The following is a 27,626-nucleotide window of genomic DNA, read 5'->3' on the forward strand; positions in this document are numbered from 1 at the left end:
GATGCTTAAGTAAATGATGGATTAATTATAGATAGCACAATGTGTCACTGGCATATATGCATATCTGACTGAGTGTCCAACCTCCAGTCATGCTAATGAATAGCTAACCTGCTTGGGTAGACAGGGGAAAGATGGAAAACATACTTGGCATTGGCACTACACTGAAGCTCTCACAAGCGTTATTGCCCTTGAGCAGAGAGAGCCTCTGATTAGGCTTCAATTAAGTTAGTTAGCCCGGAGCGAACACCTGCAAGCCAAGCTCAGGAATGCTAAAGGGACAGGACAACAACAACAACAACAACAATGGTACAAACAATCCAAAAATACTCTAATAGCTTTTTTATATACGGCTATTCAGCTTTGTCCCTGGAGCTGGAAAACTGGGCAAGACATCTCAGAAGCCTGAAAAGAGACATTTGTTTTAGGCTGTATGAATGTGATCTCTTGAGTAAATGTTGTTGTTCAATATAAACATGTTCCTTCAGAAATGTGGGGTTTGCTTGGTATGCAAAATAGCACAATAAGTCATGGATCAATTGAGAACATTTGAATTAGCAACTATTTTAATAATCTAAATAGTTGCTGTAATGTCTTAAGCAAATTACTAAACATTTGTTGTTTCCAGCTTCTCAAATGTGACAATTTGCTGATTTTCTCAGTTTTGTGAAATAATTACATTATGATAATTGAGTTTTGTACTGATAGTCAAACAAAATATGCTCTCCTGCGTCTTAGTCTTCAGACGTGTTTGATGGCAATGTTCCACTTTTTTTCTGTCATTCAATAGAACAAAAATACACATTGATAAGTGTGACGAGAATGTAGTTGTAGGAAAGATCGACTGTTATAACCATGAGTTAGTCCTAATTTTTGTGAGAGAGATCACATCTGCAGCATTTTTTCTCCATTATTCGTGAAACAAAAGAATGAAAAACAAAGCATGCTGCCTCATTGTTGTATACCTGAGCTATAATTTATCCAGGTTATGGTTAGAGGCAGGTGCTGGCCCACAGATATAGAGTGTCGGGTGCAATAGTTACCTTTGCACAACACCAAATAATTTATTAGCTATTTAACTGCATTGAAAATTAAACAATTCTAAAACATCTACATCATAGAAACACTTTTATGTAGAGACATTGTGACTGCAATCATCAATAACACATGTTAGAGTCAAATTCATATTGACATTGTAGATAAATAGTGGAGTCACACTTTGAATTGACGACATCTGTAATTCAGTCAGAGATTTGAGGATTTTTTTTGGTCAAGACTGGCAAAGTTATTCAAAAAATCCAGGAAATTACAAATGTATTGTGCAGTTTGATTTATTGTTGAGTACAGTTGTGCTTTCGATAAAGAATAACTCCAACTACCGTATCCGAACATTTCAGAATAAGCACATGTCCCTGTCAAACACAAAGTACTGTAATGTAGCATAACTATGGACTCAATATTATATCCCTGAATGAACACTATGGTGCTTGCATGCTTTAGAGAAACACAGCGCTCTTACCGTCCACAGCCATGCTCGGTCTCAGCGTGTATCTCTCCGTGGTGTCAACAGGGCTCTCCCATTCTTCTGCCGGATGGATAAAATGTTCTGAGTGTGAAAATAAAGAGCGCTTATTGCCCCCTCGTACCTTTCTACGTAGGCATGGAGACGGCTTACACTGTAGTCGTATATAGAAAAAAGAGAGCAGAAAAAAGAATCACACTCTCCCTATATGTCGGTTCACGGCCATTTGTTGTCCGGGACACCGGGACCAGTCCGATATGAAGCGGCTCCTCCTGAGTCCCCGCCCCCCTCTCCGTGTACCTGACCGCGGGAGACAAAAGGTCATTACGCCCCGAGATAAGCTGTTAGTGGATACTCTCTCTCTCTCTCTCTCTCTCTCTCTCTCTCTCTCTCTCTCTCTCTCTCTCTCTCTCTCTCTCTCTCTCTCTCTCTCTCTCACACACACTCACATACACACACAAATATAAACACACTCCCCATCATAGCACAAATAGGATGGGATACATGTGAGATCTTTTTTATCACTGACAATGTTGCAGAAAAGTGTAATATTTTAACCCCAATATCATAATAATAGAGAGACACTCAACACTGACACAAACAACCATAATATCAGTTTAAGTTGTGAGCGGCACCATACACTTTGCAACATACAAAAAGGATTACATTTTGGTGTGATATTCCTGTATAGTGACTGAGCTGAAAAAAGTTTGTCCACCGATAAAACTACCACAGCATTTGAGATGGTGCTTACACTTAGATGATGGCAAGTTGGGTGTATATCCTTGTTGTCCTTTATAATGGCCAAGATAAAGCTTTGCACAACGCTTCTGTTCTGGAGGTCTCTGGTGAGGGCAAGGAGCAAAGCTTCCTAGTTTTCTCTTAAAAAACCTTTAACAGAGGATATGAAATACTTGCCTCAGGGTCTGACTGATAGTAAACACAGAAACTAGTCAAAGAGGAATCTCTCTATATGTCTCCCTTTATTGTATAGTGGCAGCAATGAAAAGAGCACAGTGTGCACCTTGTCCTTTTATGTGTGCAGGTTGCAAACTTGCAGACACAAACCCTCATCTTGCCTTCAACCAATCTCTCTGTAGGCAAACAAACAAAAACAAAAGTGAGCCTTCCTCTGACATAAACAAACCATGCATTCATGAATACAGCAAGTGAATCAGTCAGCATGTTGACAATATGGATAAGCTACTATGCAGTTCTTAGTGTTTACTTTCAGTCAAACTTTCAGACAAGCGCTAAGCTGATTTCGGAATTTCGTATGAAAATATCCTCCAGTTTCGGACATATTGAAATGTAGTATTGTGCTTCAATCAAATTGGAGCAAATTACAGATTGAATAATATAAATATTAAAAAAAATACAATCATATGACATTTTCAACATCAGGAAGCAGATCTGAGTTGTGGAGCTTCAAAACGGCTAGATCCTTCATGCTAGACTGACCTTAGGAGTGTTCAAATTCATAAGTAATGAGGCAGGAGAGACAGAAATGTAGTTACAAACAGGGGTGCTATAGTCATACCTGTTTGACATCAAATACCAAAACACAAACACCGAATATAAATCTAAAATATATTAACCACCCTTTACCTAACCCTGTTTGGTTCAGATGAAAGATGTATACATTTCCCATAATGCTATCTATCATAACTATAATTAGCCTGACTTTGGTTATCAAATCATCTTTCGAAATCCACATCCTCTGTATGCAGAGCTGGCTTTCTGTCAATAATTTGACATTAGGGTTATCTTCCCAGACTTTAGAACGCTTTAAACAACATTGTGCAGCTACTTTTACATGTCTAATATTACTTTATGATGAATCAACAGAGATGTTTGTCTTTCAATTGTGCCCCTTTTAAGGATATGAGCCTCATTGAAACGTCAAGAGCATGTGTGGGCTACCATCTCTGCAAACATGTGATCTTTGCACAAACCTAGAAACAGAATGAAGGAGTTCCACTAGATGCTTGCAGAAAATCCTAAAAACAGCTGTCCCTTAGCAGACACCCACGTCAGCTGCTATTTGCCCGTCAAACTGAAGAGCTTCACTTCAAAGCTGAGAATTTGGGAACAAGTTGTGAACGCTTCTTTGTCAATATAATCTCACAGCATACCTCGCTAATTGATTCTAGTGCCGTTCTGAGGCAAGCAGACTGCTCTATGCCGGTGCTTTTTAGTGTAGAACAGAAACAATCTGTCCTGAAAGACTTCAAGAACGTCCATCAGTCTGTGTTGGAAGATGAGGGCCATCCCCAGGGTCCAGGCACTAGAGCATCAAAGGGTGAACAACAAGGAACAAAGGACTAGCTGGTCCATCAGGGCTCAACTAGAACACATGCTCACTTGGACCGAAGCACTACTCACTATATGCACAAAGAGGACATGCTACACACTCTTGCACTTACTGTATATCCTCAACACACACACGTTTGTAGACACACACTAATCCACAGACACATTTGTACGCATTCACTCATGCTCTCAAACACATGACTTAATTTAGAAGTGTGCTACTGCGTGCCTGTAAGGCCATTTTGTCCTGTAAAAAATGGAGTAGACAAATCTTATCTTTAATTTAGAGGATGGTCAGTGCAGTGAATAATAAATAGTCTGTGAGCTGCAAAGATCAAGGGATTTGACTTACACAAAATCGGTCTATTAGGTGACAGGTGGCAGAAGAAAAGAAAATACTCGAGTGAAAATGAGTGTTTGTAGTGTTGTGTGGCACGGCACAGATAAACATGAGGGAATAGTAGCTCAAGGGAATGGGAAGTGTTAGTGTATTTTATGTATTCTTTACCCTGTAGTTGAGAGTTCAGTTGAAGCATCATTTCTTGTTGATAAGCAATTGTGCAAAGGGAAGAATAATGGGAACTCAGTAAGTGTTGGTGTCTCTATACAGGCTATACATTACACCCTGTTACTAACAGATGATGCCATTACACCTTTATTGTCAGTGTTATGCCATCACATATGGCCTGTTCTGCTTGTGCCAAGAGGCCTTAACTCTTTGCTGTGACGGTGTTACACACATGCATAGAGAAATACTCACACATTCAAACAGCTTCACACTTTGGAAAACAGCTGTAGGATGAAAAATAAACTGTATGTTTGAACAGAGATATAATAAAAGGATGAAATAGGGGTGTCTAGGGCCTGGGCTCTGGCTCTGTCTGGAGAGGTAGAGAGAAAGAAGGCACTTTCTCAAGAGACATAGAGAAGCTATTGATACTGGAGTGTGGCATCATCCTTGCCAAAGCTGGTGTCATGGTGAATGGCTGTCACTGAGTTGGCAGTGAGATATAATGGTTCCAAATAGGACAGAAAAAATGGAAAGAAAAGAGCAGTTGAGAAAAGGCTAACCTTGGGAGCATCTCAATTCTCAGATTCAAAGAGGTTGTATTTCAATAGAACATAAGCGTTCTCTGCTGCCTGCTCTTAATCTGATCTGAAAGGGAAGGCTCTTTCAGGTGGAAGTGAAAGCAATCTAATGAATTCCCACAGGAAGCTATTTACTCCACCGAGATGAGTGCAGATGATAGAGAGGAATCCACTTTATAGTGTTAAGTTGTGGCCCTGAGCTGTTTTCCTAATCAGAGACCTGGGAGAGTTTTCCGTACTTCCGTGCGCATATTGAAGAGAAGTCTCCTTTGAAAAAGCCGTGTCCCCTCTCTGGATTTATTCAGGATGTGGCGCAAAGGACGACAGAACCTATTGAGAGATATATTCCTTTAGCCAGCCGCTGATCATCACCTCTTGCCTCCTGCTCTACACCCTTAATGTGTGAATGTGTGTGTGATGTATTTGTGCTTATGGGTGTGTGTGCACGTGTATGGAGAGAAAGGTGGGAAAGGGAGTCGATTCACATTCCACTCACTCCCTTAGGGTGACCTCACTGTTATGTAAAAGTCCACAATATAAGATAGGGTCTGAAGCTGAGCTGTGCTACAAACACTCTCGCTGACACACACACACACACACACACACACACACACACACACACCCACGCTATGGTTTGGGAACATCTTTAGGCACATCTGTGTTTTCTTACACAGTGCCTTCCCCCCCCCCCCCCCCCCCCCCCCCCTCCCCCTGTGAATCAAAGTCTTTACTGAACAAGGCAAAATGCCATCCTGAGCCTTTGGCTGAATGTCATTGATTCCTTTGATAATGTGGCACAGAAAGAGTTGCTTGAAGAGTGTTATTGTGTGCTTATGTGTCACAATTAGATAAATAGAGTAATAGAGCTAAAAACATGATGTTTCTTTATACAGATCGGCACAAAATAAAGAAATGTAATACGTAAAAATGACAGATGTAGATAGGAAAAGGCATTCACATCCTATGATGGTGTGTGACATTCAGACACATGCCTAAGCAGTATCCCTGTTGTGCTGTGGGGGAATATTTTCTCCCTGCTTTGGGTCCATTCTTGTCTTCTCTGATGGGAAATGTCGCTGCAAATCAATACACATTTATTCCGAGTCATTATGTTAATTAAACAATGAAACATTTCTAGCCTGATAAGTGATCTCTCTCAGTACGACAATGCCCCCATCAGCAGGGCACAAGAGGGCACCGAATGGTTTGATGAGTATGACAATTATGTGAATCATATGTTAGGAACTTGGTCGTCATCATACTTCAACACAATTAAACAGTAGGGAAGATGTTCTGTCAGCTTGTCCCAACAACTTACTATGACGAACTGCAATTTTAAGCCACCTCTATCTCAAACCGTGTGGATGTATTTGGAAGCTGGACTGGATGAACATTTTGGGATTTTAAATCAAACAGACTGAGAAAAGAGATGTAGTCAGAGCAAGCAGAGGCGAAACCTAAAAAGAAAGGCTTTGTGAAAACCAAAGCTAATGATAATAACAGTCCCTGCAAGTGAAAAAGAAAAGAAAGGCAACAATTGCACAATCAGTCCTCATCCCTTCTCATCTCGAGTCTCGTCTTTTGAAAGTCAATGCCCTTGGAGGTCACTCTTGTCTTTCTCCAGAGATTGTTTCTTTTAAGTAAGGTTGCTTTAATACAAGTTGATGCATCTTTCCTTTGCTAGAATTTTTACTTTATAAAGTTTCTGTAGAAGGGACTCGGTTCTTGGACACTTTAACGATGCCTTTACTTAAATTAACTGCTTTTGGTGCATTTAGATTAATCAGAAATAGTCTTAATTAATGCAAAACAACTCTTTATAATGCTTCTGAATACATAAATATAAATAATTCAACCTCTTAGTCTTTGTGCATTTTATTATCTTCCTCACAATGCCTGGTTTTATCCTCACAAGGGAGCAATTCATTGAATGCAAAGCACTGAGAATGTGAACAAAATATCAAAAATGTGCTCTTTACCTCGGCTGAATTAAGACAATACAAAGACAGATTTCTGACAAGAATACGCTGCCTGATTTATTTTCTTTTCCATACACAAAAATATCCCTTTGTGCGGAATCTCCAGGGATGATTGTGATTGGAGAGAATTCCAGGTTAATTCAAGCTTCATACTTATGAGTAATGGCAGGATTGCTCAGTCTCTCTTTCTCTTTTTCTCTCTCCATTCTTCTTCTAAAACCCCTCTCATCTCTTCTGTCGCTTTTAGTCCCTTTCCCCTCGATGAATCTGTGTTTTGCTGTCCATATACCTTTCCAAACAACTCAAGCAAAGAGTGATCTCTCAGAAAGTACAGGGTCAGAAGGAATAGGTAATGCATCATGGTTGTATTCACTCTGTCTAAATAACCATTCTTAATAGCAGTGTCACTCTTACAACAGGTCAGGAGAACTGATCCAGTCAATGATCTAATTCAGCCATCGAGGAAACAAATCACCTCTACTTCAGATAATGTTAGCTGTCAGGCATTTAATGTGGAATATATGAAAACCTCTTATAAGACCAGTCGAATGGTAATTTACTTGCCTTTATGTGTTCTCTCCAACTGAGTGAAAATGAGTGCTTACAAGGGGAAAAGTAACATGGCAGCAGGAGGGTGCTGTGACATCCAGTGGCATGTAAAGTATGTGCTTCGGATCTGAAGAAATACATCACGCATTCCTCATCACTGTGAGTTAAATGCTGCTATGTGTCTCCCTAACTCTCTGCGAGTCTTCTCCTTCTGATTCAAGGTTACTGTTTAAGGACAGGACTATTTTGCATGAAAATTGGCCTAATCATACCCAATATGAATGACCCACAACGTCACATTTGTCAATGTATTAGTATTCAAAACACACAATCAACCATCTTTTTCTCCTCTGTACAGTCTTACATCCTGCTCTAGACTAATTACTGGACTGTCCTCATTCAAAGCTTTGTTGTTGCACTAAGCTTAGTGGATCAATGAAATTCCATTTGAGAATCTGTTGCCCATGACGACTCTGGTTGGCCATCACTAAAAGAAGGCCCTAATAGCAATTTACCGTTGTCCTTTCCCAAGGACAGTTCTCTTTGTTTCACAATAATACGTTGTCAGTAATAAGAGCTAAATAAACCATTAATCCTCTCAGGACTTTCTTCATGTACAAAATGGATTTTTGCACATAGACTGCTTTCAACTAAAAGACAGTAATTGAGTTTAGCATATGTGTGTAATAGTGAAAAATGATGATGTCCATGTCTTATTTTCCAATTTCTCTGCTTCATTCTCATTGTATTGTTGATATAATGAGCCAAAATGAACTCACATTGCAGCTCAGGCAGTATGAATGATGTGTATGTGTTTCTTTGTGTGAGTGTGTTTGTAAGTGATGCATGAAAGTATATCAATAAACCTGTCATCTCCACACATCTCGTCCTGTCCTCTTTTCTTGCAAATTGCAGCTTTCTTTCAATCAGTGTATCATCAATGGGACATGGTGTTATTTGCTATTCCATCTTTTAATTCTCTGTATCTTCCTGTAGGCTGCTACATCTATTTATCATCACACTATGGACATCTGCTGCAACAGATAGGACAGATAGTCCAGTGGTCCTCCCCTCCATCCCGTGTCATATACACTAAATAGGCAGAGTAAATGGTGCCATGCATCCATGCAAACTAGCACAGACATGAATGGCTAAACATGCAGAATCATGCAGATTATTATATGCTTGCACGGAAATAGACACACTATCATATACACAGTATCCCGGCTATAATTAAAGTATTATTCACTAAATAAGGGATATGACTTTATGAATATAAATCAATCAAAAATGCAATTCTGTGAAGATTAAAGTTGAAAAAAATACATATAATTGTCTTTTAGCTTTGCTCCCATAGATAAACCACACTAATAGTTTCATCCAAGACAAGACAATTATTCTTATTAAAACGTTTTATTTTCCTTTAGAATAATAAATAAACATCAAAATTAGCTGCCATATACAAGTACAATCATAAGAGCTAATGGAGATATAATGGAACACCTGGATAAGCTATACGAAGAGAATAGGGGGCCCAGACATTAAACATTACCTATTTACTTTTTAAAAACATCTAGATTGGAGAGAGTTCATTTAATATACAGACAGATTACAAGCTAAAAACATGCAACACATGCCAAATACTCTAAATACTAAACTACTTTAAACCCACTGTCTATTAACATCACCTGCATTTATTTTGAAAACATATGTTGAACAACTCTTTCATTTCAGTGCAAAACAGATGTAACACACACTGTAAACCACTTATCCTCACTGACAACAGCCCTTGTGAGACATGACACCAAGTTGACTACGATGCAGGTGAACTATAAAAATATGTTATCAGAATGTCTCTATTCTGCCCTCTGTTTCCAGCTCACAGCTGCATTGACAGGAAGCTTTGCCAAATGTATTATGGCAGCACATCAAAGGGATGATTATAGTACGATTTTTGGAAGGACCACAGTTAGTCAGTCAGCCTTTACAGGCCCCATACAGATATCAAATCATGAGCAGCTATCTTCTTAGGACACTGCCACCACAATTGCAGATGTAATGTGTGTGTGTGTGTGTGTGTGTGTGTGTGTGTGTGTGTGTGTGTGTGTGTGTGTGTGTGTGTGTGTGTGTCTCTCTCATGTGTGTGTGCGTGTGCGTGTGTGTGTGTGTGTGTGTGTGTGTGTGTGTGTGTGTGTGTGTGTGTGTGTGTGTGTGTGTGTGTGTGTGTGTGCATCTTTGTGTGTTGGAGGTTGATGAATAACTGCTGAATGTCTCAATGCTCATTGAGACACACTTTTGTTGACAAAATACAAGATGTCAGGTACTCCTATCCAAGCCATTTGGGTGTGAAATTGTGGTTATATAAATGAGCCACAGCAGAGATAAATGAACCCATTCTTGTGCAAATGAAACAGGGGACTGAATTGGACCAGGCTCTGAAAGATGTTCTCATTGTTAATATTGGCCAGTATTACTAATGATTTATTTATCACTGATGAGACTGACCTGGATCACTCATCCATGGGTCAGCGTGATGCCCAGCACACAGACATGTAATCTGTGGTTTTGTTCACAATCTTTCCCTTATTGTATAAACCATCTGATGTGAATACAAGCAGCACATTATTTCTAGATGTGATTAAATAGATCATTCAACTCAAATAATCACAGCAAAGTAAAAGAGGCTGTGTGTTAGTGATGAAATCAAGGCTTGAGTTGCGCTCCATGTTGCAATTGGTCCTCGACTGTGTGAGCTATATGTCTTCTAATGTGTCTGACAGTCCATTTTCATCATCAACGTCCTTCTTCCAGGAGTGAAATAATGTCTGCCCTCCAGGCAATGTAAATGAAGAGAAATGTTAGAGCCTGGCCTGGGGATAAGACAGTGGATGGGTGAAGTTAAACGTGATTTAAACTAATTGATGTATGGCCTCACTCCATCTCAAGGGGTGAAAACTAGAAATGTCATGTTAGGATTTAATTACCTACATTGCAGTCTCTTGTTTCATGTTTGAATATAGACTCTCCAACATGGATATTTTTCACTCATAAAGCAAGGCAAGTTATCGCTCTAACACATTAACATGTCAGAATTACTTTAAAATCAGCTGAAACCATGAAATCTAAATATCCTCTTTAACATATGGCCGGACTTCAATGTTTTATTAACTACTATTTCTGAGTACCAGAGCATGCTTCAGTTAAGGTTGAATTAAGAATGGTTTTACAGTGGATTAGATGTGTTTTTACATGCAGGAGCCATGTTGAAGCTCTGCTTTTATGAAGAATTTGAAGGTTCATTTAAATTCGGCAACCTTCAAGGCCAGATTGTTTATTCAAACAAATGCCAGCTGTGTCATATGCCATGATTGGGGTTATGACACTGTGTCAGGGGAGTAAATTAAATAGTCTCATAAAATGCACAGAGACCATATTATGGTGATTACTCAATTGAAAATAATTACCAGGCCTATACAAAAGCCTATTCCTTTTAAAGTCTCTATTAATGGCTTAAGAAGAGGAATTGCAAGAATATTAAAATAAAAGAGAAATATAATCAATATCACATGAATAGAAAGTCACCATAGTATTCCTAACTCAACATAGGGGCTGAGTAGATGTAGGCACTAACTGGTTTAATGTATTATAATGTGTAATATGACATTGTCTATGTTTGTTTTTACTATCTGTCTTTCTGGTTTTTAGGTGTCTAGTAATAAATTGCCACCCTGTTGGACGATACAGATATTATAATCTATTATTTGTATTATTCTTCAGAATGTGGCGCCCTCCTGTGGCTTCAGATTACACATTATATTCGTTTAAAACATAATTAATAACCTAATGAAACACGTTTAATCACACAGTTACACGGCGAGGCATGGGGAATAAGCACGTTACATAATCCACGCATACTGTGAATCCACGCGAACAATTTTGAACTAAATGAATATCATGAGATATTTAACAGAAACCCTCCTGTCTGTGGGGGCGCTGTTACAAACACTCTAAGGAAACTTTGGCTGCTGCTCACGGAAGTGCGACTGTTGTTTATCCGGCGGTTATCCTGCTCTTCGTTGGAAAAACGATGGCTAGCTCCGCAAAACAAGGACCTAAAATTGTCTCCAAATCCTCTGCGGGAGGCGCCGGGGCGGCGGGGGCCGGCGGCGGGCTCCCGGTGATGCCCCTCGCCTCTCCGCTCATGGGGAAGAAGAAGAAGCCGTTTCTGGGGATGCCCGCTCCGCTGGGCTACGTGCCTGGTCTGGGCAGAGGGTAAGCTAACGAAGCTAACACGCTTAGCTAGCTTGCTAACAACTGATAGCTCTGTAGCTAGTTGGTTAGTTGATGTATGTTAAATGAAAGCTAAGCAAACTGTTTTGCGTATTCATATGATTGTCAACTGAGTTTGGGTGTAAAAACATTGCAACAATATGCATTAGATATGTATACGCACATAATAGTAGTTAACGTTAGTTAAATTAATGAAGATATGAGCTCGCATTAGATGCATTGTTTTAATGTCCTTCTTGCTGTAATGCCTTTTAAACCAAAGTAAAATGTGCCAGGAACTTTAGGTATTAAACGTTTATATTTATTTTTGACCCCGCACAGCCTGCCGACAACTTTCTGCGAAATCAATTGAAAGTGAAAAACCAATGCTTGTCCCAAAACTATTAGTATATTTCTGGCTTAAGTGACAAGACAGCATGAGTCAATCATCAAAAGCTAGAATACGTCACTAAGACAGCACAGATAAACTTGTGAAGCAACCCATACCAGCTGGTTATGTTTTACGGTTAATCCTGCGCATGATTATCACAAGTGTGCCCATGTTAATTTGTCTAAATAAAGTTTGTTTTAATTGCTCCTCTTAAGCGCAACTGGTTTCACCACCCGATCTGATATCGGTCCTGCTCGTGATGCAAACGATCCAGTGGATGACCGACATGCAGCTCCAGGGAAGAGGACGGTTGGGGACCAAATGAAAAAGAAAGAGGAGGATGAAGAAGATCTGAACGACACAAACTACGATGAGGTGCTTTGGTGCTTTTCACATATCTGACTGTTATTTGATGTTTATATGTTAATAATTAATCCAATCACTCAATATTTAAAGTTGACCAGACATTAACTGCCTTTTTTATGATTGTTTTGGTCATTCTTATACCACAATAATGTTTTTTTTTCTTTTAGTTTAACGGATACGCTGGTAGCTTGTTCTCCAGTGGGCCCTATGAGAAGGATGATGAAGAAGCAGATGCTATATATGCGGCACTGGACAAGAGGATGGATGAGAGACGCAAAGAAAGAAGGTTAGTAAAAAATCTGTCAATTTTTCACCTGAGTTTTAGGGGTTATATAGTATGTTTGAAATCCTGTGCACTTGTTGCATCATGTGAATGACATCTTGAATGCTTTCCTTTTTTATTTTCAGGGAGCTGAGGGAAAAGGACGAAATCGAGAAATACCGTATGGAACGACCCAAAATCCAGCAGCAGTTTTCAGATCTTAAGGTATATGATTACATACAATTATCCTATACTGTCCTCTTCTTACACCTGTCTCTAATGATTTTGAGGAAATGTTTTCCTTTTCGTTCGATAATCACATGTTTACCAAACTATGAACAGCAATTTAACTGGAGACAACAGCAGTATGCTGCCATCACTTTGTTAAAAGGAAACATTGTCTTTACATTTTACACAGAAAAGCAGTTTAAGGATAAATCAATTATCAAAATAATGGCCAGTGCTTTTCTGTTGACCCAACTATGAATAAGTCTACTTGGTGTTCAGCCCTGTTGCTGACATTCCACGTTAATTAGCTACTCTATTTCATCCCTCATCATTTGCTATTTTCCACTTCTTCACAGAGAAAGTTGTCAGGGATGTCAGAGGAGGAGTGGCTGAGCATCCCTGAGGTGGGAGATGCCAGGAATAAGCGCCAGAGAAATCCCCGAAATGAGAAACTCACCCCTGTCCCCGACAGCTTTTTCTCCAAACATCTGCAGACTGGAGACAAGCATACCACAGTTGACCCTCTGCAAGGGGTCAGTATACAAACACTCATCCACATCCTGCAGGCATCTGCATATAACATATTACTAACTACATAATGTAGTTTCAGCCTGCACCAGCAGGAGTCAGGATTTATCTAAAGAAAACAGAAGTTTTTTATGCTGTTATGAAATCTCAGTAGACTCAGTGATTGAGAATTATTTTAGAAATATATATATTTTAATAGTGGAGAAGGAGTAAGAAAAAACACATTTAACTGTAAAGACACATGCTTTACACACTCTTTATTTCAAAAGTGTAAAAAAGAATGCTATACACAGAGGGAATCCTTTTTTTCTTAATTGACATTGTTCCCATTCTCCACTAGCTGGCAGGTCTGAACACGCCCTACCCGGGAAGCATGACACCCGGGACAGGAGAGCTGGACATGAGGAAAATCGGTCAGGCCAGGAACACACTTATGGATATGAGGCTCAGCCAGGTAACTTATGATCTTCCTTTACCTGTATTCTATCAATTATTAGACCCTCCAGAAAAACGCGGGCAAAAATCCTTTATTATGCGATTAAACATGCAGGGTTTTTATGTGATTTTATGCGGTGAAATTGCGAAATATGCGGAAAGTTGCGAAATATGCGGGGAAAAAGAATAACAATTTTTTAATATTGGGCTGTCTTATTTATTCTCTCTCATGCACAACCTGCCACTAATGTTAAACCCCTTTACTATTCAATTAAACACATTCAATGTTTATTTATTGTAAAAGCAATTGGGCTATTTTAATCTCACACACACACACACACACACACACACACACACACACACACACACACACACACACACACACACACACACACACACACACACACACACACACACACACACACACACACACACACACACTTCTCTGCCTCATTCTGTTTTCATTTACTCGTTCGTTATCTGACCAGCTTCAATCTTATAGGCTATACTCACTTAGTTTCTTGTAGCCCTCGAAAGGGTTTTGGAGGTTGATGCCTACGTGAACGTGAGTTGTTTGGCTTTCTTGTCCGCAGCAGCAGAAAGCATTTTCGAATGTTTGAATGAATCAAAGTGGGTCGTCACCGTCGATTTTCTCTTATGCTCCAACACACAGCTGCACGGGGTGCAGAATAGTTTCCCCCCACTTTTTGCCCGGTCTTTAGTAGAAATGTTCGTCGGTAAATGAGATGGATTAGATTTTTTCATCTTGGTGTTTTCTCTATCGTGTGAGCTCCACACGTTCACTCTATACAGTGTTGTTTACATTCTGTGATGCGCGAGCTGATGACGTCACGTCAAGACGAGCCAACTTTTTTTCCCTCAACTTTGTGTGGAAAAATGCGGGGATTATGCGGCCTTTTGATAAATATGCGTGCTTTTAAAAATCTGCGCCATTTTGCTGATTATGCGGTAAATTCTGCGATCGCAGAATCGCGTTTTTCTGGAGGGTCTAAATTATACTTTTAGATTCTGTCAATACACAATATTTGCTGTTTCTCTTACCTATCACTGCATTTGATCAATCATTAGGTATCTGACTCAGTGAGTGGCCAGACAGTGGTGGATCCTAAGGGTTACCTGACTGATCTTAACTCCATGATCCCCACACATGGGGGAGACATCAGGTAGAGACACACCGGCAATACAATAGAGCTCCTGTATTTGTGTTAATAAGTTGTGGGTTTGCCTGATGGTTCTATGTTTGGTTCTCCTGTCCAGTGACATCAAAAAGGCTCGTCTGCTATTGAAATCAGTGAGGGAGACCAATCCTCATCACCCGCCTGCCTGGATCGCCTCTGCCAGGCTGGAGGAGGTGACGGGTAAACTGCAGGTGGCCAGAAACCTGATCATGAAAGGCACAGAGATGTGTCCTAAGGTAAAAGATGGTAGACACAAGTATATCAAAACTATTAAAGGCCTGAGCCCATAGGCAAACACCCAACGTGTCAGAAGCTCTACTAGACCATAGATTGGGTCAAATGTAGTGATGTGTTAGGTATCTCTTGTTGTTGTTACACAGTCATGTTTAGAAGAATGAAACCTATAAAATCAAAGCGGTACTGTCCATATGTGATGCAGTTGTTGTTTTTTTTCGACCTTATTGATGTAAGCGGTTCTCTTTGCCCATTAGAGTGAAGATGTGTGGCTCGAGGCCGCCAGACTCCAACCCGGCGACACAGCTAAAGCCGTGGTGGCCCAGGCTGTCCGCCACCTGCCGCAGTCCGTCCGCATCTACATCAGAGCTGCAGAGCTGGAGACAGACATGAGGGCGAAGAAACGCGTCCTCAGGAAGGGTAAGTCTCCATGATAACATCAAATAAAACTAACATATATAACAGGGTTTGAAATACCACATGCTCACATTGTTTTCGGAAGTTGATATCTTGGCACGGCATGTTGCTGTTATGTTTCTATGAGGAGACGTTGATGTGCCTCCACAGGGCTTGAATACATAACAATTCCCCTGATTTGCATAAAAGGTTTCATATGGCAGCTGCAGTTCTGGCTTCTCATCAAGACCAGACACCCCACTTGAACCATGGTGTTAATGCCCTAACATGAATACATGAACGTGCACACACACACACCCACACACATTGATATTTCCCAACAGCATACCCCACTGACAGAGATGGATGTGGAGCTTCCTCTTTGGAAGAGCTGCCTCTACATGTCCAGTTGCCTCTGCTCTACTTTTTCTCTGTTACATACACAACAGTCTGCCTTCCACTCGGATACTATTGAACTTTACCACTACTGCCAAAAATAATGTTTGGTGTTTGTTTGTATTGCTTCAGTATGTCCACTGACATCTTAAGTGTCTCCATTTCCTTTTTGGCACTGTAAATGATGTGCTTACATAAGTGTGATCAATCATACTCTCAATCACTCAGAATAACGTAAATTACTTAACAATTGTGTTTTTTTATTTTGTATGTAGCTCTTGAGAATGTGTCCAAGTCAGTTCGACTGTGGAAGACCGCTGTGGAGCTGGAGGAACCAGAGGATGCCAGGATCATGCTCAGCAGAGCTGTGGAGTGTTGCCCTACTAGTGTGGAGGTACCCGTGGTTCAATATGTGTCCAACATGAACCACTGCATATGACTAACAGAATGCCATCAATTGCAATGCAACACTTGAGCCATTGCACCTACTTCCACATGTAATTATTCATGTCTGTCCCGTTTAGCTCTGGCTGGCCCTGGCCCGTTTAGAGACGTACGAGAACGCACGTCGTGTCCTGAACAAAGCTCGAGAGAACATCCCCACCGATCGCCACATCTGGATCACTGCTGCCAAGCTGGAGGAGGCCAATGACAACGTTCAGATGGTAGAAAAGATCATCGACAGGGCCATCACTTCTCTACGTGCCAACGGTGTGGAGATCAACAGAGAGCAGTGGATACAGGTGGGTTCCTGACACTTTAAGGTTACGTTGACATCATAGAGAGAGACAGAGATTGTTTTTTCTGCAGCTGGTAATGTTAGAGGGAAAGTCCCGCCACTAAATAAATAGTACAATTTCATAAACCAAAAGGCAACATTGTCAATATCAAGGTCTTTCAAAACCAATTCTTTTGTAGTTATTGTGTAACTAATTCATCAGTAATGTTTGCTGGGGTATATCCCTTCATTTCAATCGTGAGTTTCAGATGAAACCACATTGATATTTTTCATCTAGATCAAAAAGGGAAAAAAATAATGATTGTGCCTTTGAGCCTCTAGGTTTTATAAGTAAATTCTTCCAGCTTTGATCGCATGCCAGAATAGTTTAGAAAAGCGGCCCTCAGCTATTTCACCTGGGTGCAACAGAACACAAGCCAGCACGGTGACGGACATTTAGTTAAGTACAGTTCACAGCTGTTTTGCAATCATAGGCATTTATTGCAATTACTTTCCACAATGCTTTTTTATTTGATTATTGTCCTTCACCACCTAGATTTTTATACCTCCGGCAAAGTACGCGGTTATTGTGGCAGGTTCATCAGGGCCAAATGCCAGTACACTCATCGCAGCTGCAAGAACAGATGATCTTTTAAAATGGCAGGATTTGGCACTTCTTAAAAGGATCCCTTTGTGTAAGAACCCTAACTAGTCCTTTGTTCTGCTTATAATGGCGCATTTCCACTGCAGCGCGTAGCACGGTTTAAGCGTGCCGTGCCAAACCCGGACCGTTTTTTGTTGCGTTTCCACTAGGGGTAGTTCCGGCTAACGGGTACTGTTTCGCAGTTTTTCTGGCTCTCCAAAATCCAGGTTCTTCCCGGGCTGAATATGCTAAACTAGAGAGAATCGCTGGCAAGGGGGCTACAACTACAACAAGATGAACATATTTGACCGTGATTTAATTGTAATGCACGTTTCAAAATGATGCCGAAGTAACAACATACTGATACCGGTTAGTAAAAACCATGAATTAATGCTTTGGCAAGTCTGCAGACAGACGGCAGGAGAAAAACCTTTTAAAATGAGTGTTTTCTGAATGGAGACCGGCTAAGCTAACGTTGTATATGCTCCGACCGTCCACACTCACAACAACGGCCTATACAGACATAAATAAACCAGCGACTGTATTCGCCATGACACAGACAGTATGTGGTTTGTACTTGTTTAACTTTTGTCTAGTTTCTGAACAGACATGAGGAGCTGTGAGCTCTGAGGGCTAACAGCTAACGGCTGATGTTGGTTTTGTGTTTCGCATTGATGGTGACGTCACGGCTCCGCCTACACTGCGTTACTATAGTTACTACCCCAGTTCCTAAACTGTAATGGAAACGCAGCATAAAGTGACCCTGGCCTACCGAGGCCTAACCATACCGTACTAAGCCGTGCGAGGCCCTGCAGTGGAAATGCTCCATAAGAATCCTCTGTGCAGAGAAGACCTCTATCTATAAACTGTAGGTCATCAACATGGCTATACTCTAGGTTTATTTTGGGGTTTTTGGTTACTGACCAATATTCTCTAATATTTCAGGTGTGTATCCCTTAACTCTTGAATTCCCCTTCCACATACCACCCACAATCTTGATTTCTCTCCTCCTCTTTTTGCAGGATGCAGAGGAGTGTGACAAAGCAGGCAGCGTGGCTACCTGCCAGGCCGTGATAAGAGACGTCATAGGGATTGGCATTGAGGAGGAAGATCGCAAACACACCTGGATGGAAGATGCCGATAGCGTGAGAACTGAACTACTCAAGCAAAACTTATCCACTGATAACTGAGGGGTGATTCACTCATTTCTCTGTCGGGGTTCAACTTAACTGAGATGCCCTTCTGTTATGTTTCAGTGTGTTTCCCATGGAGCACTGGAGTGTGCCAGAGCCATCTATGCCCACGCTCTGCAGGTGTTCCCCAGTAAAAAGAGCGTGTGGCTTAGAGCTGCCTACTTTGAGAAAAATAACGGCACCAGGTGACAAGCTTTGGTTTCTAAAAATCTGACTTTTATGGTTTGTTTGTTTTATGAAGGGTCCGTCTTTAACATTCTGTTTTTCTCTCCTCCCTTTTATGCGCCACTGTGCTCCTCCCCCCCATCGCTCTTCCAAATCTCTGCATCTCTCAGGGAGTCCCTGGAGGCCCTGCTCCAAAGAGCCGTGGCTCACTGTCCCAAAGCAGAGGTGCTGTGGCTGATGGGAGCCAAGTCCAAGTGGCTGGCTGAGGATGTTCCTGCTGCCAGAAGTATTCTCGCTCTGGCTTTCCAGGTGACTACGATGCAAACTAGGACTTGTTCACGTGGTAGTCCTGACAACATGTGTCTTTCTCTGTTTTCCCTTTCCTGTCACTCCCCCTCTTACACTCGTGCTCTTTGTCGTTTCTCCTTTTTCTTTTCCTCTCCAGGCGAACCCAAACAGTGAAGAGATCTGGCTGGCTGCTGTCAAGCTGGAGTCTGAGAATAACGAGTATGAAAGAGCCCGTCGACTTCTAGCTAAGGCCCGCAGCAGTGCCCCGACAGCAAGGGTAAGTGTGTCAGTCAGAAAGTGGAAAAGAGAGATTTTCCTTTTTTAAACCCTCATGAGGATCATGTAGAAATCTGCAAGTAGTCACAGACTTGATGGCTAAAGATTTAGAATTTTCTCCACATTACGTTATATATCACTGTTTTCATAACCTTTCCTTTCATTTGGGTTATGTTGGATTAAACAGACTGAAAAGAGTTGTCATCCAAATAATGAAATGACCTTCCTTATTGCCATTCTTGACTGTTTGTACAGGGGGAAAGATTTCATGTGTATTTACACGGTTATTTCATTTGACTCTATCATAAGATCAATTATTAACAGAACATTAATAGTGCATTGTTTGAGATATATTCAACACATAAGCTGTCTTTCTCAGGCTCAGGCTTGCCAGGTTACTACACCTCAAAACAATTAGCACCACATGTTGGCGGATGCTGTCAGTGGTGCACTACACTTGTCAAGCTCTTCTTTTATTTATCTATTTTTGTATTTGCTGTCTGGTACTACGAAGCGAGCCCACTTTAATCTTGGGTATAGATTGTTCTGTCAGGAAAGACACCTTCTTTGTGTTAATGATGCAGCATTCCAGCTATGCCATAGGATGACAGTATTAGATACAGGTCAAAGTTGGTAAAGTATTTGTGTTGCATTATGGGGGCTATTTTTTAACAGTGTTAATGTATGGCAGGTACATGACAATTCCATGGGACATTTAAAAGAGGAATTACTTTTGTGGACATATCTTCCGTCTAAAGAAATCATGTGTTTGTATATTTAATTTCTCTCCAGGTGTTTATGAAGTCGGTGAAGTTGGAGTGGGTGTTGGGGAACATAGACGCTGCTCAGGAGCTGTGCACCGAGGCCCTGAAACACTACGAGGACTTCCCTAAACTGTGGATGATGAGAGGGCAGATAGAAGAGCAGGGAGAAAACATGGATAAGGCCAGAGAGGCCTACAACCAAGGGGTGAGGAGGGGGCAGTGTCTGGAAGAGTTTGTTTAACTGTAATAATAATAATAATAACTAAACGATAGAGATATGAAATCTTTGATCATGTGTTTCGATGAAAATGTGTGATTTCCCCTATAACCCTTTTTCTGTCCCTGTAGTTGAAAAAGTGTCCCCACTCGAGCGGCCTGTGGTGGCTGCTGTCTCGCCTGGAAGAGCGAGTCGGACAGCTGACCAGAGCCAGGGCCATCCTGGAGAAGGCCCGACTCAAGAACTCCCAGAGCCCCGAGCTGTGGTGAGAAAATACACAACAGAGCAATGCGGTCATCCATTTAAAAGGCAAAAGCAGGACTCTGTCTGATGTCAATGTCAACAAACTAAATTATAAGAGAAATGCAAAACACATGTTAAGCTGTGACTAAAAGGATGTGAATGTTTAACACAGGTTGGAGTCGGTCAGGCTGGAGTTCAGGGCCGGGCTTAAGAACATCGCCAACACACTGATGGCCAAAGCCCTGCAGGAGTGCCCCAATTCAGGTGAGAAGATATTCCTCCTGTTAAAGTCAACTTTCTTTTCCCAGAAACAGCCTGGTTTACTGTGTGACGTCCTATTAGAGCTACGCATATTCGAAAAAGTCATCAAATTATGGTCCTTTTTTCAATATTAACCTTGTTTTTCTTTCGAGTGGCATGGTTTTCCAATCAAGTTTTTTCAAGCCAAGCTAATGTTTACCTTTTTATATGACCTCAAAACACTTTATTTTATTATACCTGTAACATCCACCTGATGGGGAAATGCTATATCTGTCAGGGAATCATTTCCATAGATGTTTACCTTTTGCCCTCTGACGCAGATGCCCAGCCTTGGGTAGCATGCTATCTCCCTTAAGGAGGGGCTGCCCTAGCATTTTGTTGTTGTTACCAGTTTGTGTCCGGGCAACTGTCAGTCAGAGATGGTTATTGTTGTGGAACACATCCTTCTCGGGGTGTAGATGACCCCGAGCCATAAGCGACAACAAATGTGATTCAGTGTCCTCAGCTGTTTAGTCTATCTCTTGAAGAGTGTTGAACCAGTTAAAACCTGGAGCTACAGGAGGGTTCTTCAGAATTGATGGTGGCATCTCAACCGTGTGGTCAGATCGTGGCCCGTGACATGTCTTGTGAATTCTCCGGCCGAAGCTCCAAATAAACCGCCAGTGTTTGGCAGCAAAGCCCCAACTCTCACCCTGTCTCTTTGAGTCCTGACTCTCCATTGCTACAGAAGTTTCCCCCACAATATCTACATCAGAGTTTCCGTTAGCCGGTAATTACCGGACTTTGACCGGTAAAATATGCTGAAGACCGGTAAAACTAAACTTCTCCGGTCAAAATAAGTCCCCTTAGCGCATTACCGCATCAGTTGCGCCACTTATGTCTAACATTTAATGTGGAGAAAGAGATTTATCCTCCTGAAGGGGACATTTTGACCCCTCATGTAAACAAATGCATAATGCTGCGCTATACTTTGCCGCCACACCCCGTTGCTAAGCAACGCTTATTGTTTGGTGTCCTTTGATAAGCAGGCAGTCATATCATTAGCCAGAACTAGCTAGTAAAATAATACTTCTGCATACAGTATGTGATACTAAGTGTTGCACGGCCAGATACGGCTCGAGAAGCTGACTGGAATTATATGATATAACGCCTATTATGATATTATATGATCGATGATGTGATCGATGATTTGATGTGATGTGATATGAATGATAGGTGCGACACGTCGGCGTCTTCCCTGCATACGGCAGTTCAAGCTGTATTTCCTTTTTCCTGTAATATGGCTTTAAACTCTGCATACTGAGCTCTGATTGGTCAGCAGCTGGTGCTTTCACTGAGTTGATCTCACATTTCTAGCGAGAAGTTTATATTGTACTTTTAAAATCTACGTCCAGTGGATGTGTAGGATCTATAGTTTGATAGATATTACGAAGATGATTTGAGCTCCTTTTTTTTTACAAAATATTGTATCCGTGTCACGTCTTGAGTGGGTTATTTGTGAATATACTACGTTTTGCCCTGTCGACCAACGTAGCTATTACACGTTTTTTGTGAGACTGGGTTGGACGGGCTGTCAGGAGAGAGAGGGAGGAAAAGAGAGGCTCCGTTTATTATTCCCTTGTTACTGTACACTTTTGAATAATGTAGTTAATCTACTAGAATTAGTTTGTCTAATATCCGTTATCAGTTTGTTTTAAAGCTCAATAAATAACAAAGAAGACGTTTGACCGGCACTTTTTCTCATTTTGTCCGGAAAATGTAAACTTTAACGGACATGTTGACCGGCAAATAAAGATTCTAGCGGAAACTCTGATCTACATAAACCCTAGCAATTATTGAACTGAACTCTTTCAGAAACAGCAACTACTAGTTGTAAATCTGTTTCCATCATCTCAGAGATTCTGTTTCGACCCATTTCCCTCTGCAGGCATCCTGTGGGCTGAGGCAGTGTTTTTGGAGGCCAGGCCCCAGAGGAAGACCAAGAGTGTGGATGCTTTAAAGAAGTGTGAACATGATCCCCACGTCTTGCTAGCTGTTGCCAAGTATGTCACTGTTTTCCTCTCTTTTTCAGTAATATCTCTGCTTTTATTTTTAATTATATAATACTTTCCCTTTCTCTGCAGTTTTTTTTAACATTCCAGTCTTCACCATTTTAGGCATGATGCTTGAATTTGTATTCAATTGAATGCCTTTGCAACCATTTTAGGTTGTTTTGGAGTGAGCGTAAGATCACCAAAGCCAGAGAGTGGTTCCTGAGGACAGTGAAGATCGAGCCTGACCTGGGAGATGCTTGGGCTCTCTTCTACAAGTTTGAGCTGCAGCATGGCACGGAGGTAAGGATCTTATTATTGTCTTACATTATCTTAATAAAGCCACTTTGTTGGTGTCAAGCTCACATGGTTCACTTGATGGAGAATGATAAACACATCCTGCAGTCTGATGCAAGTTCAGTTAATGTAGATTAGTTTATCAATGAACAAGGAGCAAGACCGCACTGGACAGATAATGGTCTCATTGTATCATGTGGTTCCTGAGGGCATGCATGTGTTAATGGTATCTAACATGACTTGTTGTGCGGTCACCAGGAACAGCAGGAAGAGGTGCGAAAGCGCTGTGAGAATGCGGAGCCCCGTCATGGAGAGCTGTGGTGTGCCGAGTCCAAACACGTCCTGAACTGGCAGAAGAAGACAGGAGAGATCTTAGCGGGGGTAGCCGGCAAAATCAAAAACACATTCTGAGGAAGAGGACTTTTGGACTGAAAATGCCCGAGAAGAGTCACCAGTCTGGAAGGCAACAGATTTGGGCATGCTCAACTATTATTTTGGACTAGTGTTCTCTACCAGGATTTACCAATCTGTAGCCGATACAAAGGATTCACACATACCACAAACCCTTTTCAGGAACAGGATTACAGTTTGTAGACTTATAAAGAGAATGATGATTGATTTCTAAGTGAAAACAAAGTAACAATTGAATCCCTTTTCAAGTGAATAGATATCAGCAACATTAGTCAACCACCTTCTTTTTTTTTTTAGTTCTGTTTTTTCAGGTATCGCAGGATTCTCAGTAGACAGCAGTTTTCTAGTCTTCAGACAGACTTAGGTCAGGACTCTGACATCCAGGAAACATTCTGTTTTTAAGCCATTCCTGTGTAACGTAAGCTTTGTATTTGCGTTATTTGCCTGCTGGGAAGTACAATTTCTCCAAAGTTCAGGATGGCGGTCAAAGAGTTTAAATGTAGCCTCATTAGACCATAGAACCTTCTTCCACTTTGTTCCACTCTCCCATAGGCCTTTTGGCAAAGACAAGCCCAGTTACAGCAGTTCACCTTTCCTTGCAACACTGCCATAAAGCTGCACCTGGTGGATCACCCAGGCGACAGTTATATTTTAATAACTAAGGAAAACATACTCACTCTACTGAGGTGGTGACTTAATTCATTCATGTGTAGCTCTATAGTTAAAGCTGGAGGCGATCAGTTGAGGATGAATATGTTGATTTGTTTTCACGTTGACATTAGGCTGTTGTTCTGCTGATTAGTGTTGTAATTCTAATTTCAGTTGTGGTAATTATAACAAAAACCTGGAAAACCACAGAGCTTAAATAGGCACTGCCAAGGTGAAATATACAAAACACATATTGATTGAATCCACCTTTACAGTATGTTGTGAATGAACTCTATGTATCGGGGGATAGTTGTTGTTGTCAACACTTGTTTGCTAAAAGAAAATATCATAACATCTTGTTTTGAGGAAGTTATTTCCATGTCCAAATTTGACTCTGTTTAGTATTTGTATATAAACTCCTCTTCAGGGACTATTACATGATATCTTACATGTTGTAGTATTGATCTTTTTCTACATGGCTTGCTTGAAATGTGTTTAAATTCTTTGCAGGCATCACATAAACTACACTGTTTATTGCGCAATTAGCTTATTCACCCGAACAAGTCCTATTATGCATGGTTGTGATTTGAATGCTAAATCTAATTGTGCACATTCCTCAAAGAAACAGAGTTCCTCAGTGAAATGTGTTTTCTCACACACATTTTTCGAACTTTCATGCAGTTCCCATGAATGGCCAGCATTTCGGTCTGTATGGGGTTTATTTTAACTTTGTACCTTTTGGTTTGGCTGAAATCAGTCTGTATCACTGCATTATGTAAATGTTTCAACATCATAACCAATAAGAATCGTTTTATTATTACTCTGGTTTTCTGTTCTCACTATATCTCATGGCTTATATCCCTCTTCGCGCACACAATGTAAACATGTTTGACTAAAGGGCATTTTGGATAGAATCACGCACCGAAGTGCACACTTTTAACACCAATCCTTCAAGGCATAATGTCTTACCAACGAAATCGAAAGGATAAAGGCAAGTGATTTATTACAGAGGTTGTCTTCGACTTGATGGGACTGGAGTTAGGTGAAATTCTAAACCCAGCGTCAGCAATCCATGACGGGGAAATGTTTTAGCAGCAGGGGCTTTGATGATGCTGGAAACATCGGAGCACCACATCGGAAGTCTACCTGCTATCGCGTTAACCTATCCACCTGAGGAAGTATAACACAATACTGATAAAAGACAATGAGCTCGGCCGGATCAGGATTAATTCGTTGTTTCGCCATGCTACTGAACGATATGCCTTTGCTTGTTTGAGGATTCTGCAGTCTAACATGATAAATGGTAAGTACGGTTTTGACATCTGTTGCGTAAATACGCACCAGATGTGCGGGTGTAGAACACTTTCCAAAGTTGCGCCGCTAACAATAGATTGAATGTATAGAGCTCTACTTCAAATTGGACTTTATTTAGGTGAAATTATGGTATGTGGAGGAAACGCTTGGCAACCGACAGATGCTTTAACGCATGTGAAGCTGTGGCGCAGTGTGGGTCTGAGCGGGATCCAATTGAAGATTTATTGTTCGACTGTTTTGTTTCATAATATGTACAATACCAATTTCTCTTTTATAGTGTTTGACTGGAACTTTACTCCGTAATGTCGTGGTGGTTCTTTTATTGGTCGACGCTTGTGGGAAACGTAGATGTAACTACAGGGAGATCCTGGTTTCCTACAGAGAATTCATCTTCGTTGAGCTGCAGAATCTGGTATGAGGACATTGATGCAACTTTTGGATGTGTGTATGCGATGATGTGAGTGTTATGTGACTGACAAAGTTTTTAAAAAATAATAAAGATTCGTCCTTCTAACATTGGTTTAGATGTCAGTTTGTTCTAGTCAGCTGATACAGTAATTAAACATGTGGAAGCGACGTGTGATTATCCTGTGATAGACTGCAGCGTTCCACTTTTTGCTTCACTTTTGAATTAATCCATGTTCATATTGTTTTGCAGAATTCGACTGGTTCAATTAATACCTCCAAAGGGAGGGACCCCTGTCCCTCAGGAAAGGTAAATGGCAAGTCAGCATGTGTTCTTTCAGCACCATGGACAGGGTAAACATGAGGCTATTTGTCTTGGGTTTTGCAATAACCTGTGACCTGGATTACTCCGACTAAAGAGAAGAATATCTCAAGGAACACAATAAAGCATTACTTACATGTGTTATCAAGTATGCTAATTTATTTAGATAAATTGGAATTGTGAAAAGCTGTTTTATTTAGTTTGTTCTCTGGACTACTATTGCAGGCACATCGCATTCTGGTTTCCATCTATAGTTTGTCACATCAGATGAGGTGTCAGACAAGCGGCAAGTTGACGTCTGACCTGGAAAGGCCAGTGAAGAGCATGGAGCAGCTCATCAGTCAAAACTGCAGCCCTGATGATCTGGTTGGTCATTGTGTTTGTATTGAATTAATATGTCCATCAATAAATAAAGTCAAAAGTAAAAAGTCAAACAAAACTGCACAGCACATAACAGACAGATACACCCCACCAACCCTCCTCTCTTTCACATCAAATAAGAAATAGATAGGGCTTGGGAAATGTTTGCTCATGGCCGGGTCTATACAAGACAACACAAGCATCCTTAATAATGTGAGAGGAACAGTATCAATACAGATACCTGGATAAAAAGAGAAATACTTTGCTTTGTATATTCTTTCAGGGGAAGAAAGTCTCCTGTTCAGCTGTCAAGAAAATACGAGGAAAGAAGAGAAGGAGAATCAGGTTCATCAAAGTTCTAAATGCGCTGATCACATGTTGGCAAAAACTTATTGTCTCCATGCCCTCACATTAGAAAATCTTACTGTGCTACTTTAAGGTGGATTATATAAACATCACCACATCAAACTGAGGATTTTACCTTGCCAATAACACATTGTTCTTTGAATGCAATATCATGAATGTACACTGTTGTCAAGTTCTCAATGTTTTTATTTTTGAACAGTTTTATAGTAACCACAGATAAGCTATTAAATATCCACCATGCTTTCAAATACTTGTAGAAAATGTATGTATAATGTATTTTTCTTAGCCTCTCAAGATGTAACAACCATTTTTGTCTTTGTAAGCCATATGTACCCATGACATGTTCTTCTGTCATGTAGAAACATAATAAATGGAACTTTTTTAAATGTCTCTTCTCGTATGAAGTCGTGGTACTGTGATTTTCTGCATTTTCTTCCTACAAATAATAATAAAATAATTAACAAAGTTATAAATGAATTGATTAAAAATAAATAAAACAATACTTTATGTCACACTTAGCCACAGATAGCCTACTATTTGTAATCATTGCAA

The 27,626-nt window shown here is 40.7% G+C and overlaps 2 protein-coding genes across 2 annotated transcripts in view; one reads left to right on the plus strand and one right to left on the minus strand.

Annotated features, from left to right (window-relative positions):
• LOC307037815 (sterile alpha motif domain-containing protein 10-like) overlaps positions 1–1,835 on the minus strand; it is a 55,163-nt gene extending 53,328 nt beyond the window's left edge. Inside the window, exon 1 of the mRNA XM_079678958.1 lies at positions 1,517–1,835. Within this exon, the coding sequence (XP_079535084.1) occupies positions 1,517–1,529 (13 nt within the window). The 5' untranslated portion in view covers positions 1,530–1,835. The remainder of the gene's footprint in view (positions 1–1,516) is intronic.
• A 9,611-nt stretch (positions 1,836–11,446) lies between these two features.
• Positions 11,447–27,464, plus strand: prpf6 (PRP6 pre-mRNA processing factor 6 homolog). The gene is made up of 25 exons (XM_079678934.1): positions 11,447–11,721; positions 12,325–12,484; positions 12,643–12,761; positions 12,884–12,962; positions 13,322–13,498; positions 13,834–13,947; positions 15,018–15,112; positions 15,207–15,363; positions 15,619–15,781; positions 16,429–16,547; positions 16,678–16,896; positions 18,537–18,659; positions 18,771–18,892; positions 19,043–19,181; positions 19,318–19,437; positions 20,229–20,405; positions 20,549–20,682; positions 20,833–20,924; positions 22,849–22,963; positions 23,128–23,254; positions 23,507–25,610; positions 25,899–26,033; positions 26,280–26,336; positions 26,574–26,714; positions 26,992–27,464. The coding sequence occupies exons 1-21, from the start codon at positions 11,537–11,539 to the stop codon at positions 23,657–23,659; spliced, it is 2,889 nt and encodes a 962-aa protein (XP_079535060.1). The 5' UTR covers positions 11,447–11,536; the 3' UTR covers positions 23,660–25,610; positions 25,899–26,033; positions 26,280–26,336; positions 26,574–26,714; positions 26,992–27,464.
• Positions 27,465–27,626: the final 162 nt, after the last annotated feature.

The sequence above is a fragment of the Notothenia rossii genome (genome assembly GCF_949606895.1).
Source record: "Notothenia rossii genome assembly, chromosome: 4".
NCBI classification, from domain to species: Eukaryota; Metazoa; Chordata; class Actinopteri; order Perciformes; family Nototheniidae; genus Notothenia; species Notothenia rossii.